General features: G+C 47.8%; 1 protein-coding gene across 1 annotated transcript in view; it reads left to right on the forward strand.

Moving 5' to 3' along the window:
• klf7b (Kruppel-like factor 7b) overlaps positions 1 to 13255 on the forward strand; it is a 95423-nt gene that overhangs the window by 74493 nt on the left and 7675 nt on the right. Inside the window, exon 3 of the mRNA XM_029635816.2 lies at positions 7035 to 7158. Within this exon, the coding sequence (XP_029491676.1) occupies positions 7035 to 7158 (124 nt within the window). The remainder of the gene's footprint in view (positions 1 to 7034; positions 7159 to 13255) is intronic.

A 13255-nucleotide genomic window follows, 5' to 3' on the forward strand; every position in this document is an offset into this window, starting at 1 on the left:
ATTCTAGTGATTCTATAGGTTGAACATTGTTCTAGAATGTGAGCAGTCAGAACAGAAACCCACCCACTATTTTCCTATCTTCACTCCTCTGGTGTTGGGAATGGATTCTTTGTTTTAGGGAGACGGGAGCTGCTGCATGGATGAAACTCTAGGAAATGTGAAATGGGCCATAATTGTCTGAGTCAGTCTGTTTGTCTGCTGTAACTTCAGCTGAGAGATCATAATAGGCTCTACACTCTATCTCCAGTTGGCTAAGGAAATGTAATTAACTGCAGCACACAGGCACCTGTGATGCTGATGGGAGGGAGAGGTGGGTGATGAGGTGGGGGGGGGTGCGTTGCTAGGAGACCATATCAGAACAGGCGAGAGGAGAGTTTGTAAATGGCTGATTATTTGCAGCTCCTGGTATCAGTCTCAGCCTGTTTTAACACAGTGCTGCCCATTCCAACTACCCCTGCCCCTAACACCACCCAACCCCCAAATACACTCTCCCCCACCCCCCAAAAAAGCTACCACCCATCCCAACCTGCTCCCTTTTTTGGGGTTTGGGTTGCCTGGCAACTGTATTACACTCATCCAGAGCAGAGCCATAATTGGCTGGTGGCGCTGAGTGTCCATGACTGGCGGATTCAGGCGGCTGCACGCCTCTCTCTCTCTCTGTCTTACTCGCTCTCTTTCTGTCTCTCTCACACAAACTCTCTCTCTCTCTCTTTCTGTCTCTCTCACACAAACTCTCTCTCTCGCTCTCTCTCTCTGTCTTACTCGCTCTCTTTCTGTCTCTCTCACATAAACTCTCTCTCTCTCGGCCAGGTTGCTAGGCGACTCCATCATGCATCCTCGCCTCGGCAAGTTATAATTGGCTGGCGTAGTTGCCGTGATGGTGGGTCCAAGCCGACCCTGCTTCATTCTGTCAAGTCTGGAGAGGGGGAGGGAGGTATAGGGAGGGGGGGGGGGGGTTAATGCAAAGAGGAGGAGCTGATGGTAGTGGAGAGGAGGGGGAGCTTTGGCCAATTACTGAGGAATGGGTGTGAAATGTTTGCTGTCTTGCACCTGTGGCCTCAAGACTCCAAAATGACTGAGTGGTCCTTGAAGCCAGCCTGCCTGCCTCCATCCCTGCCTGACTGTCTGCCTCCCTGCCTGCCCCCCTGTCTGCCTGCCTGCCTTCATCCCTGCCTGTCTGTCTGCCTGCCTAACAGGCTCTCATGACAAGGCAACACTGTCTGGGGATGTCATCTGCTACAGGTTTTACACAGTGGGGGAGAATGAGCAAATAAAAAGCCTCAGGTCTTTTGGCAAAATGTTTATGAGTGTATCAAGGGGCAAAGGCAGACAGATGTTCAGAATGTGTTGCATTCATGTGTTCACCCCAGAGGTAGAAGAGTGTTATATGGAGTGTGTTGAGTGGAATCTGGCTGTAAAGTGGTGTTTGCTGATACAGTGCTGAGGTGTTGCCTTCTCCCTGGCTATCCCCGAAATAGCACCCTTTTCCCTATATAGTGCACTACGCATAGGGCTCTGATCAAAAGTATACAATATATAAGGAATAGGGTGCCATTCTGGATGCACACTCTCTCTCTAACAGCAGCCAGTACTGGGTCATTATACAGTACCCAAAATGCCCTCTGCTGATTTAAATCATATTCAAAACACGGAAAGAAAAGCAGAGCAAGTGATCCTGAGGTGATTCTGCCCTGCAATCTGTCACACAATCTCACCACAGACAATGGATCAAATAAGAAAAAGGAAACAGAATAAGAAAAGCGCATGTGAAATAAACGGGGATTGGAGGTATCATTCACAGACCATTTGCCTTTTCTCTTCCCTCTCATCTTACAACATGGACGATGCGGGGAGTGGGGGGATGAAGGGGTGAAATTGAGGAGATGAGGGGAGGTGCGTTGCATCATCTCACATCACTCAGTCCTCTCCTCCTCCGCCACGTCATCCTTTACTTTCCGTTGCATCACCGTGGTCTCCGCAGATTCCACATCGCTCTGAGATGATGTCAAACAACACCACGTCATCCTTTACTTTCCGTTGCATCACCGTGGTCTCCGCAGATTCCACATCGCTCTGAGATGATGTCAAACAAAACCACGTCATCCTTTACTTTCCGTTGCATCACCGTGGTCTCCGCAGATTCCACATCGCTCTGAGATGATGTCAAACAACACCACGTCATCCTTTACTTTCCGTTGCATGATGTCAAACAAAACCACGCATCACACGTTTGCATGGTCTCCGCAGATTCCACATCGCTCTGAGATGATGTCAAACAAAACCACGTCATCCTTTACTTTCCGTTGCATCACCGTGGTCTCCGAGAGATGATGTCAAACAAAACCACGTCATCCTTTACTTTCCGTTGCATCACCGTGGTCTCCGCATGATGTCAAACAAAACCACGTCAAATCAAAACCATCGCTCTGAGATGATGTCAAACAAAACCACGTCATCCTTTACTTTCCGTTGCATCACCGTGGTCTCCGCAGATTCCACATCGCTCTGAGATGATGTCAAACAAAACCACGTCATCCTTTACTTTCCGTTGCATCACCGTGGTCTCCGCAGATTCCACATCGCTCTGAGATGATGTCAAACAAAACCACGTCATCCTTTACTTTCCGTTGCATCACCGTGGTCTCCGCAGATTCCACATCGCTCTGAGATGATGTCAAACAAAACCACGTCATCCTTTACTTTCCGTTGCATCACCGTGGTCTCCGCAGATTCCACATCGCTCTGAGATGATGTCAAACAAAACCACGTCATCCTTTACTTTCCGTTGCATCACCGTGGTCTCCGCAGATCGCTCTGAGATGATGTCAAACAAAACCACGTCATCCTTTACTTTCCGTTGCATCACCGTGGTCTCCGCAGATTCCACATCGCTCTGAGATGATGTCAAACAAAACCACGTCATCCTTTACTTTCCGTTGCATCACCGTGGTCTCCGCAGATTCCACATCGCTCTGAGATGATGTCAAACAAAACCACGTCATCCTTTACTTTCCGTTGCATCACCGTGGTCTCCGCATTCCACATCGCTCTGAGATGATGTCAAACAAAACCACGTCATCCTTTACTTTCCGTTGCAAACAAAACCACGTCATCCTTTACTTTCCGTTGCATCACCGTGGTCTCCGTGACCAATCGCTCTGAGATGATGTCAAACAAAACGCACTTTCCGTCATCCTTTACTTTCCGTTGCATCACCGTGGTCTCCGCAGATTCCACATCGCTCTGAGATGATGTCAAACAAAACCACGTCATCCTTTACTTTCCGTTGCATCACCGTGGTCTCCGCAGATTCATCAGATGATGTCAAACAAAACCACGTCATCCTTTACTTTCCGTTGCATCACCGTGGTCTCCGCAGATTCCACATCGCTCTGAGATGATGTCAAACAAAACCACGTCATCCTTTACTTTCCGTTGCATCACCGTTCTCCGCAGATTCCACATCGCTCTGAGATGATGTCAAACAAAACCACGTCATCACCGTTGCATCACCGTCTCCGCAGATTCCACATCGCTCTGAGATGATGTCAAACAAAACCACGTCATCCTTTACTTTCCGTTGCATCACCGTGGTCTCCGCAGATTCCACATCGCTCTGAGATGATGTCAAACAAAACCACGTCATCCTTTACTTTCCGTTGCATCACCGTGGTCTCCGCAGATTCCACATCGCTCTGAGATGATGTCAAACAAAACCACGTCATCCTTTACTTTCCGTTGCATCACCGTGGTCTCCGCAGATTCCACATCGCTCTGAGATGATGTCAAACAAAACCACGTCATCCTTTACTTTCCGTTGCATCACCGTGGTCTCCGCAGATTCCACATCGCTCTGAGATGATGTCAAACAAAACCACGTCATCCTTTACTTTCCGTTGCATCACCGTGGTCTCCGCAGATTCCACATCGCTCTGAGATGATGTCAAACAAAACCACGTCATCCTTTACTTTCCGTTGCATCACCGTGGTCTCCGCAGATTCCACATCGCTCTGAGATGATGTCAAACAAAACCACGTCATCCTTTACTTTCCGTTGCATCACCGTGGTCTCCGCAGATTCCACATCGCTCTGAGATGATGTCAAACAAAACCACGTCATCCTTTACTTTCCGTTGCATCACCGTGGTCTCCGCAGATTCCACATCGCTCTGAGATGATGTCAAACAAAACCACGTCATCCTTTACTTTCCGTTGCATCACCGTGGTCTCCGCAGATTCCACATCGCTCTGAGATGATGTCAAACAAAACCACGCATCCTTTTCCGTTGCATCACCGTGGTCTCCGCAGATTCCACATCGCTCTGAGATGATGTCAAACAAAACCACGCTATCCTTTACTTTCCGTTGCATCACCGTGGTCTCCGCAGATTCCACATCGCTCTGAGATGATGTCAAACAAAACCACGCCATCCTTTACTTTCCGTTGCATCACCGTGGTCTCCGCAGATTCCACATCGCTCTGAGATGATGTCAAACAAAACCACGTCATCCTTTACTTTCCGTTGCATCACCGTGGTCTCCGCAGATTCCACATCGCTCTGAGATGATGTCAAACAAAACCACGCCATCCTTTACTTTCCGTTGCATCACCGTGGTCTCCGCAGATTCCACATCGCTCTGAGATGATGTCAAACAAAACCACGTCATCCTTTACTTTCCGTTGCATCACCGTGGTCTCCGCAGATTCCACATCGCTCTGAGATGATGTCAAACAAAACCACGTCATCCTTTACTTTCCGTTGCATCACCGTGGTCTCCGCAGATTCCACATCGCTCTGAGATGATGTCAAACAAAACCACGTCATCCTTTACTTTCCGTTGCATCACCGTGGTCTCCGCAGATTCCACATCGCTCTGAGATGATGTCAAACAAAACCACGTCATCCTTTACTTTCCGATCACCGTGCAGATTCCACAAGATGATGTCAAACAAAACCACGTCATCCTTTACTTTCCGTTGCATCACCGTGGTCTCCGCAGATTCCACATCGCTCTGAGATGATGTCAAACAAAACCACGTCATCCTTTTTCCGTTGCTTGGTCTCGTTCCACATCGCTCTGAGATGATGTCAAACAAAACGTGGTCTCCGCAGATTCCACATCGCTCTGAGATGATGTCAAACAAAACCACGCATCCTTTACTTTCCGTTGCATCACCGTGGTCTCCGCAGATTCCACATCGCTCTGAGATGATGTCAAACAAAACCACTTCATCCTTTACTTTCCGTTGCAGATAATTCCACATCGCTCTGAGATGATGTCAAACAAAACCACGTCATCCTTTACTTTCCGTTGCATCACCGTGGTCTCCGCAGATTCCACATCGCTCTGAGATGATGTCAAACAAAACCACTTCATCCTTTACTTTCCGTTGCATCAACACTCTCCGCAGATTCCACATCGCTCTGAGATGATGTCAAACAAAACCACGTCATCCTTTACTTTCCGTTGCATCACCGTGGTCTCCGCAGATTTCACATCGCTCTGAGATGATGTCAAACAAAACCACTTCATCCTTTACTTTCCGTTGCATCACCGTGGTCTCCGCAGATTCCACATCGCTCTGAGATGATGTCAAACAAAACCACGTCATCCTTTACTTTCCGTTGCATCACCGTGGTCTCCGCAGATTCCACATCGCTCTGAGATGATGTCAAACAAAACCACGTCATCCTTTACTTTCCGTTGCATCACCGTGGTCTCCGCAGATTCCACATCGCTCTGAGATGATGTCAAACAAAACCACGTCATCCTTTACCGTCTACTGCTGGGGTCACCTCCAATATACTTTTGCCAATGAAATCACTGATATTCTTCTGCTAATCAACACTTCTTGTAGCAGGTTTTTGTAGCAGAATAAATGACTTGAATCAACAAGTCCTGTGGAGTACCATCCCCACTATTCACCCCTCCACGCACAGCCTCTCTGAACCTACGGGTACCCTCGGTTATCCTCACCCTCTGCACCCTCTGTCTTCCACTGTCGCCTGTGATTTGGACGTACCGCTGCTCTACTGTTTGAGACGCTTAGATTTCACTCTAATGGTACTTTAGTCTAGTTAGGAAGATTGGTGGACACGGTGATATGGGAAGACGGTCGCAGCTGGCTGACTGGAAGTACGGTATTACTTCCCATTAAGACCCTAATTATCGTTACCACTCCCAGATCTGAATCAACCAGAGCAGCAGCGCTCGGCAGCACCGGGGCGGGTGGTTCCCCCTCTACCCACCCCAAAACCCTCCCCGGATTCAGCCCCCTCCCACCTTCCACCAGCCAGGTCCAGGCCCATCCGAACACAACCTGGTCCTCAGGGTACAGGCACCCACCCCCCCGTAGCCCGCCCCCCCCCCCTTTCCCATCCCAAAAAGTAAAAGAACCCCCTGCCGGAGGGCCTTTCTATCAGGGAGATAAAACTACAGCTTGTGAACAATAGATATCTCCCTCTCCCATCTGTTCAACTGGAGAGAAACTTCATTTGAATTTCAGATCTCTCCACAGGGGGTCCAAGGGGGAAGAAGAGAAGGGAACAGGAGAGGCGTGGGTGGGGAGGGGAGGGGAGAAAACTGTTTAATTTCTCTGGGTGATTTTAGTTTTAGGATTATGAATTAACACGGCATCTCTGAAATAATTTGTTTAGCGAGCTCTGGGAGTCTATGATTGGTTGATGCAAAACCCTTGGTGTGTAGTCCTGGGTTGGGTAACACAGGTACATTAACTAGTTAGTAGGATCGCACACTGGGTAACAGCAAATGAGTTGGGAGAATCTCATCTCACACGGGTGATGATGTAGCACACTCAGGTGTGTCAATCATACAGACAACACCCCTTTACTTATCAGTAGCCTACATGTCATTTAGACAACTGCACAATTATGTTCCATTACAGTATGACTACACAGGTGTTGTATAAGAGCAACTTAATGGTATCCACTATTGCTACCACAAAAACAGAAAGTCAATGTAACTGCAAAAGTAATCATCCCCCCCCCCCCTCTGTCTGTCTGTCTTGTCAGGTGAGAAACCGTACAAGTGCTCCTGGGAGGGCTGTGAGTGGCGTTTCGCCCGGAGCGACGAGCTGACGAGGCACTACCGCAAACACACCGGGGCCAAGCCCTTCAAGTGTACCCACTGCGACAGGTAAGTACCACATCCATTACATACACACACAAGCACACACGTCACTGACCCAGTAGAGAAGATATGACAACGTGGCTCTCGCACGATCCATCACATGCACACGTGTATGTTCAAACAAACGATCTCTCATATTGAACAGTATTGATGTTGGAAGGAGAGACGAGATGAATTACTCCCATAGAATGCAAAGTACTTTGAGTTGGAGAAAAAAACTAGCTACATAAATGAAAGTCATTACTGTAATGTCCCCTTGGACAGCCCCAGTCCCAGTAGCAGCGCTCCCTCATTCTCTGTCTTCATCATGTGCATAGCAGCACTCTAGTCTACAGACGGGCTCTCCTCTCCTCCCTGGCAGCTAGCAGTTAGCACAGGCTCTGCTCCAGTCTCTGCTGAATAACTCAGTCACAGGCCAGTCCTGTGATGCCCATTACCAAATGACGACTGTGAATAGGCCATTCTCACACGCAGCTCTCCCCTGCTCCCCCTAGCCCCAGCCAGGCTGCTGATGGCACTCACATTCAAATCACAAATGAACATAGTGGCCTTCTAAAAGTGAGATGGTTATGTAAAAGAATAAAAAATGAACTTGAGAGAGAGAGAGACAGAGAGAGAGAGAGAGAGAGACAGAGAGAGAGAGAGAGAGAGAGAGAGAGAGAGAGAGAGAGAGAGAGAGCGACATCAACCAAATGAACCAGCTTGGGCATACAGAGGCACTCTTTAATTTTCTTACAGCAACCACAGTGTGACACTTATCAGACCTCTGTCCTGCTGGAAACACAAAGGCAGCCCTTTGTCTGTGTGTGTGTGTCTGTGTGTGTGTGTGTCTGTGTGTGTGTGTGTGTGTGTGTGTGTGTGTGTGTGTGTGTGTGTGTGTGTGTGTGTGTGTGTGTGTGTGTGTGTGTGTCTGTGTGTGTGTGTCTGTGTGTGTGTGTGTGTGTGTGTGTGTGTGTGTGTGTGTGTGTGTGTGTGTGTGTGTGTGTGAGGGCACATGTATATTAGCGTGGAGCTCTGAGTGATAAGCTGTCAGGTGACAATAGCGGGAAGCCGTCACCCTGTCTGAATCCCAAATGACACCCTATTCCTTTATAGTGCACTACTTTTGACCAGAGCCCTAGTCAAAAGTGGCCCAGTGTACAGGGAATAGGGTGCTATTTGGGACAGATACCCCTGTTTTTCCACACGCAAGCTGCAATCCCCCTGCAGAAGGGGACCGCTTTACAAAGCCCACCACCTCCCTTCCTCCTCCTCCTCCTCCTCCTCCTCCACACACACACACACACACACACACACACACTCCCCAAATCCACCCCACTATAAGCCTAAACACTGATCCAAGACCAGCCATAGCCACTGTGCATAATGCCCCATAGCCCCAATCAAGCCCACAACACTGACTAACCAGGGGGAGTGCATCATCAAATCTGTGTTCCAACACTCATTACCAGAATGTATCCTGGCTATTGGCTAACAATGGGGCTATTTGGATCGGGCCTGCTATTGTTAGGATAATTGACAGGTCCAGATGCCAGGCCTACTTTAGACACACACAGCCTCCAGCCTCTTGGATGTGAGCTAAGCCAGCCATTCAGGCAGGCAACCAGTTCACACACACACAAACATTCACTCTCTCTCTCACACACACACGCCCACTGCAAACACACACATACACACACACACTCAAACGTGCTTCCTCGAACCCAAGGGGACTCTAATTGGACCCTCCTGGTTCTTCTAGTTTGGGTTTTAAACCTAACCCCTTCCAGAACACTGCTGGAGTCTACTAATCTTACTGGAGTGTATTATGCATGTTCTGCTGGCACACACACACACACACACACACTGTATATTCACACACACGCACAAATACTCCCACACACACGGCTCTGGCACAGAAATGAAGAGACATAAATTAAAGCAGGGAAGGAAGGAAATGCAAGGAGCAGCACTGCAGTGTGTGTGTGTGTGTGTGTGTGTGTGTGTGTGTGTGTGTGTGTGTGTGTGTGTGTGTGTGTGTGTGTGTGTGTGTGTGTGTGTGTGTGTGTGTGTGTGTGTGTGTGTGAAAAAGAACACCAGTAGGGGTGCTGGCTGGATCAATACCTATAACTCATCTGCTGATTATGTCTTAGTAGTATTTCACACACACACACTGGGACACTGCTGTAAAATGGCTGCCAACACATTGAGTGTGAATGAGATGACAGTGGGTGCATCCCAAATGGCACCCTATTCAAATATAGTACATTACTTTTGATTTGGGCCCATAGGACTCTGGTCAAAAGTAGTGCACGTTATAGGAAATATGGTGTCATTTTGGACACAGCCAGTGTTTGAGGCTGAACCATCAGCGCGTCTTAAAAGCCCATCCAAATGATTTCCTCGTTTACATTATTCTCTGAAACAGAATAAGATAAATATGGACGATAATGCATTAAGTATCAGTTTTATTCAAACTGTAGACTGGGGTGGGTCCCAAATGGCACCCTATCCCCTCCATAGTGCACTACTTTGGCCTGGAGCCCCATGGGCCCTGGTCAAAAAGAGTGTACTATAAAGGCAATAGGGCACCGTTTGGGACACAGGCTGACACAGAGGTTAACTCAACCCAGTCTTCTGCTAGGCCTTTGAAGCGTTTTGTGAGTGACGCGACCATCAAACAGGCACGTTGATCTCCCCTCTGTGAGGCAGCCTGTTCAGGCGCCTTAGGGAACGCCTGGCTACAGTAGATGGGCCAGGAGGAACTCACTGCTGTGTTACCACATTACCATCAGAATGGGAGGAAGTTTAACAGTAAATACAGTCAGTGTGTTGAGCTCTCAGCCTCTCTCTGAGCCTTTCTGATACACACACACACACATACACACAATGATCGTGTGCGCACACACTCACAGGCACGTCATTAATCCTGCCTAATCAAGCTGGGACCCCCTGCAGGGCGAGGCAGAGGGGTAGAGGGGCGGAGGGGTACGGCAGGGGGGAGACAGGGGCGTACCAGCTGGCGTGGCGGCCCCTGACAGTGACTCGGACGGCCATCTGTCCAGTGGAACTTACTCAGCCCCCACTGGCCTCTCTAGCAGACACACACATAGACTAGACAGGTACCACATAGATGGTCCAAAGGGAAGAAGGGAGAGCTAATACAGGAAGTTGTGAGGGAAGGAGAGAGAGATGTTGAAAAAGAGAAGACAGTAAATGAAAGAGATTTTGCCAGAAGTCTTGAATTGCAACCTGCGTCTGGTCTGCCCTATGATCCCAGAGTGTCACTTATAATGGTTGATGGAAAGGTATAGACGAGGTGGACAGAAAGCGAGAGAGAGGAGGACTGAAGTGCAGCTTTCTCTTTCATAACCAAATCTTGTGTCGTGTTCTTCCACCACCTGTACACACCACGGCTAGCTAGAGAAATAACGTGTCCTAGTCTTAGTTATGTCTGGAGAGAGAGAGACATCTCCTTTGGATTACCATTGTAGAGCTGTCTGTGGACAAATTAATAATGGATACAGCCGTCGGCAAATTGAATTTTTCATTCCTCAGTTCACTCTCCCACATTTTGTTTTCCAGCTTGCTTTATTCACATCTGTTGTGATTCATTTTATTGCTTTGCATGAGTGTAATACGATAATCGACCCTTAAAGGACATGTGGCGTATATTCTCCCTGTCTGCTGTTATGTATCACCCTCAACAGTAGCAGTAACCAGTGAGTTGAATGGATTAGTACCGAAACAGGCCTACGGGCCGTTGCTCCCTCCACCCTCCTCTTCTGCCATGACTCAAACGCTGCATAACTAATAAGGGCTTGGCTTTCTGCGATAGTATTTCACCTCTAGCTGTGGTGTAAGTCGCAGAACTGCATAAGTCAGGGATCTTGATTTGCGGCTGCGTTTTGGAGAATTATCGCTCATGCTCTTTAATAAACGAAAGAGAAGGAGCAATCCGGTTGCTGATTTGGCATGTCCTCATTTTATATAACGTTCAGTCGCTAATGTGAGAAAAATGAAGCGAGATGTCATTTATTATTTGTTATTTTTAAGGGACAAATGTTGTTTTTCTGTCATTGTGTGTCTGATCCTCACTCCGTCCGTTTTACACAGAGCCTTGTTTTCTCACACACACACTAGCTGCTGATCTAGAATCACTAAACACAGATTATTATACACATTTCTTTCTGTTTCGTATACACCTCGGCAAGGGTTTGTCATTTCGGATCAGCAGCAGGAGAGCACAGTCTGTTCTAGCATGGTAATTTATCACTGATTTCTACAGAGATTATCGGAGTGTCCATTCCAACCTCAACAGTTCTCCAGCCAACATCTGGATGTCCTGTACTGTTTCAAATCTGGGCATCCATCTAGCTAAAGGCACAGATCAGTCATGCCTCCCGACTACCTTTCTGAATGCGTAACCATTTGTACCTACTGTCTATTGATCAAAATCAAATCAAATTTGATTTGTCACGTGTGCCGAATACAACAGGTGGAGACCGTACAGTGAAATGCTTTCTTACAAGCGCTTAACCCACAATGCAGTTTTAAGAACAAAAGTGTTAAGAAAGTATTTACCAAAATAAACTGAAGTAAAAAATAAAAAAAACTTAATTAAAACATTTAAAATAAAATGAGACAAATAGAAAAATAAGAACAAATGAAAGAGCAACAATAAAATAACAGTAGCGAGGCTATATACAGGGGGTACTGGTACAGAGTCAATGTGGAGGCTATATACAGGGGGTACTGGTACAGAGTCAATGTGCGGGGTCACAGATTAGTCGAGGTAATTGAGGTAATATGTACATGTAGGTAGAGGTAAACGCGACTATGCATGGATAATAAACAGAGAGTAGCAGCGTAAAAATGGGGGTGGGGGACAATGCAAATAGTCCGGGTAGCCATTTGATTAGCAGTTCAGGAGTCTTATGGCTTGGGAGTAGAAGCTGTTTAGAAGCCTTTTGGACCTAGACTTGGTGTTCCGGTACCGCTTGCCGTGCGGTAGCAGAGAGAACATTCTATGACTAGGGTGGCTGGAGTCTTTGGACATTTTTTGGGCCTTCCTCTGACACCACCTGGTATAGAGGTCCTGGATGGCAGGAGGCTTGGCCCCTTGTACTGGGCCTTCCTCTGACACCACCTGGTATAGAGGTCCTGGATGGCAGGAAGCTTGGCCCCTTGTACTGGGCCGTACACACTACCCTCTGTAGGGCATTTCCGTCGGAGGCCGAGCAGTTACCATATCAGGCTATGATGCAACCGGTCAGGATGCTCTCGATGGTGCAGCTGTAGAACCTTTAGAGGATCTGAGGACCCATGGTAAATCTTTTCAGTCTCCTGAGCGGGAATAAGCTTTGTTGTGCCCTCTTCATGACTGTCTTGGTGTGTTTGGACCATGTTAGTTTGTTGGTGATGTGGACACCAAGGAATTTGGATAAATGAATAGCATTCTCACATAGGTGTTCCTTTTGTCCAGGTGGGAAAGGGCAGTGTGGAGTGCAACAGAGATGGCATCATCTGTGGATCTGTTGGGGCAGTATGTAAATTGGAGTGGGTCTAGGGTTTCTGGGATAATGGTGTTGATGTGAGCCATGACCAGCCTTTCAAAGCACTTCATGGCTATAGACGTGAGTGCTACGGGTTGGTAGTAATTTAGGCAGATTACCTTTGTGTTCTTGGGCACAGGGACTATGGTGGTCTGTTTGGAACATGTAGGTATTACAGACTCAGTCAGGGACATGTTGAAAATGTCAGTGAAGAGACTTACCGGTTGGTCAGCGCATGCTCGGAGTACACGCCCTGCGGCCTTGTGAATGTTGACCTGTTTAAAGGTCTTACTCACATTGGTTACTGAGAGAGTGATCACACAGTCGTCCGGAGCAGCTGATGATCTCATGCATGCTTCAGTGTTGCTTGCCTCGAAGCGAGCATAGAAGTTATTTAGCTCATCTGGTAGACTCATGTCACTGGGCAGCTCATTGCTGTTCTTCCCTTTGTAGTCCATAATAGTTTGCAAGACCTGCCACATCCGACGAGCATCGGACCCAGTGTAGTACGATTCGATCTTAGTCCTGAATGGGCGCTTTGCCTGTTTGATGGTTCGTCAGGAAGGTAT

This window comes from Oncorhynchus nerka, linkage group LG3 (genome assembly GCF_034236695.1).
Source record: "Oncorhynchus nerka isolate Pitt River linkage group LG3, Oner_Uvic_2.0, whole genome shotgun sequence".
NCBI classification, from domain to species: Eukaryota; Metazoa; Chordata; class Actinopteri; order Salmoniformes; family Salmonidae; genus Oncorhynchus; species Oncorhynchus nerka.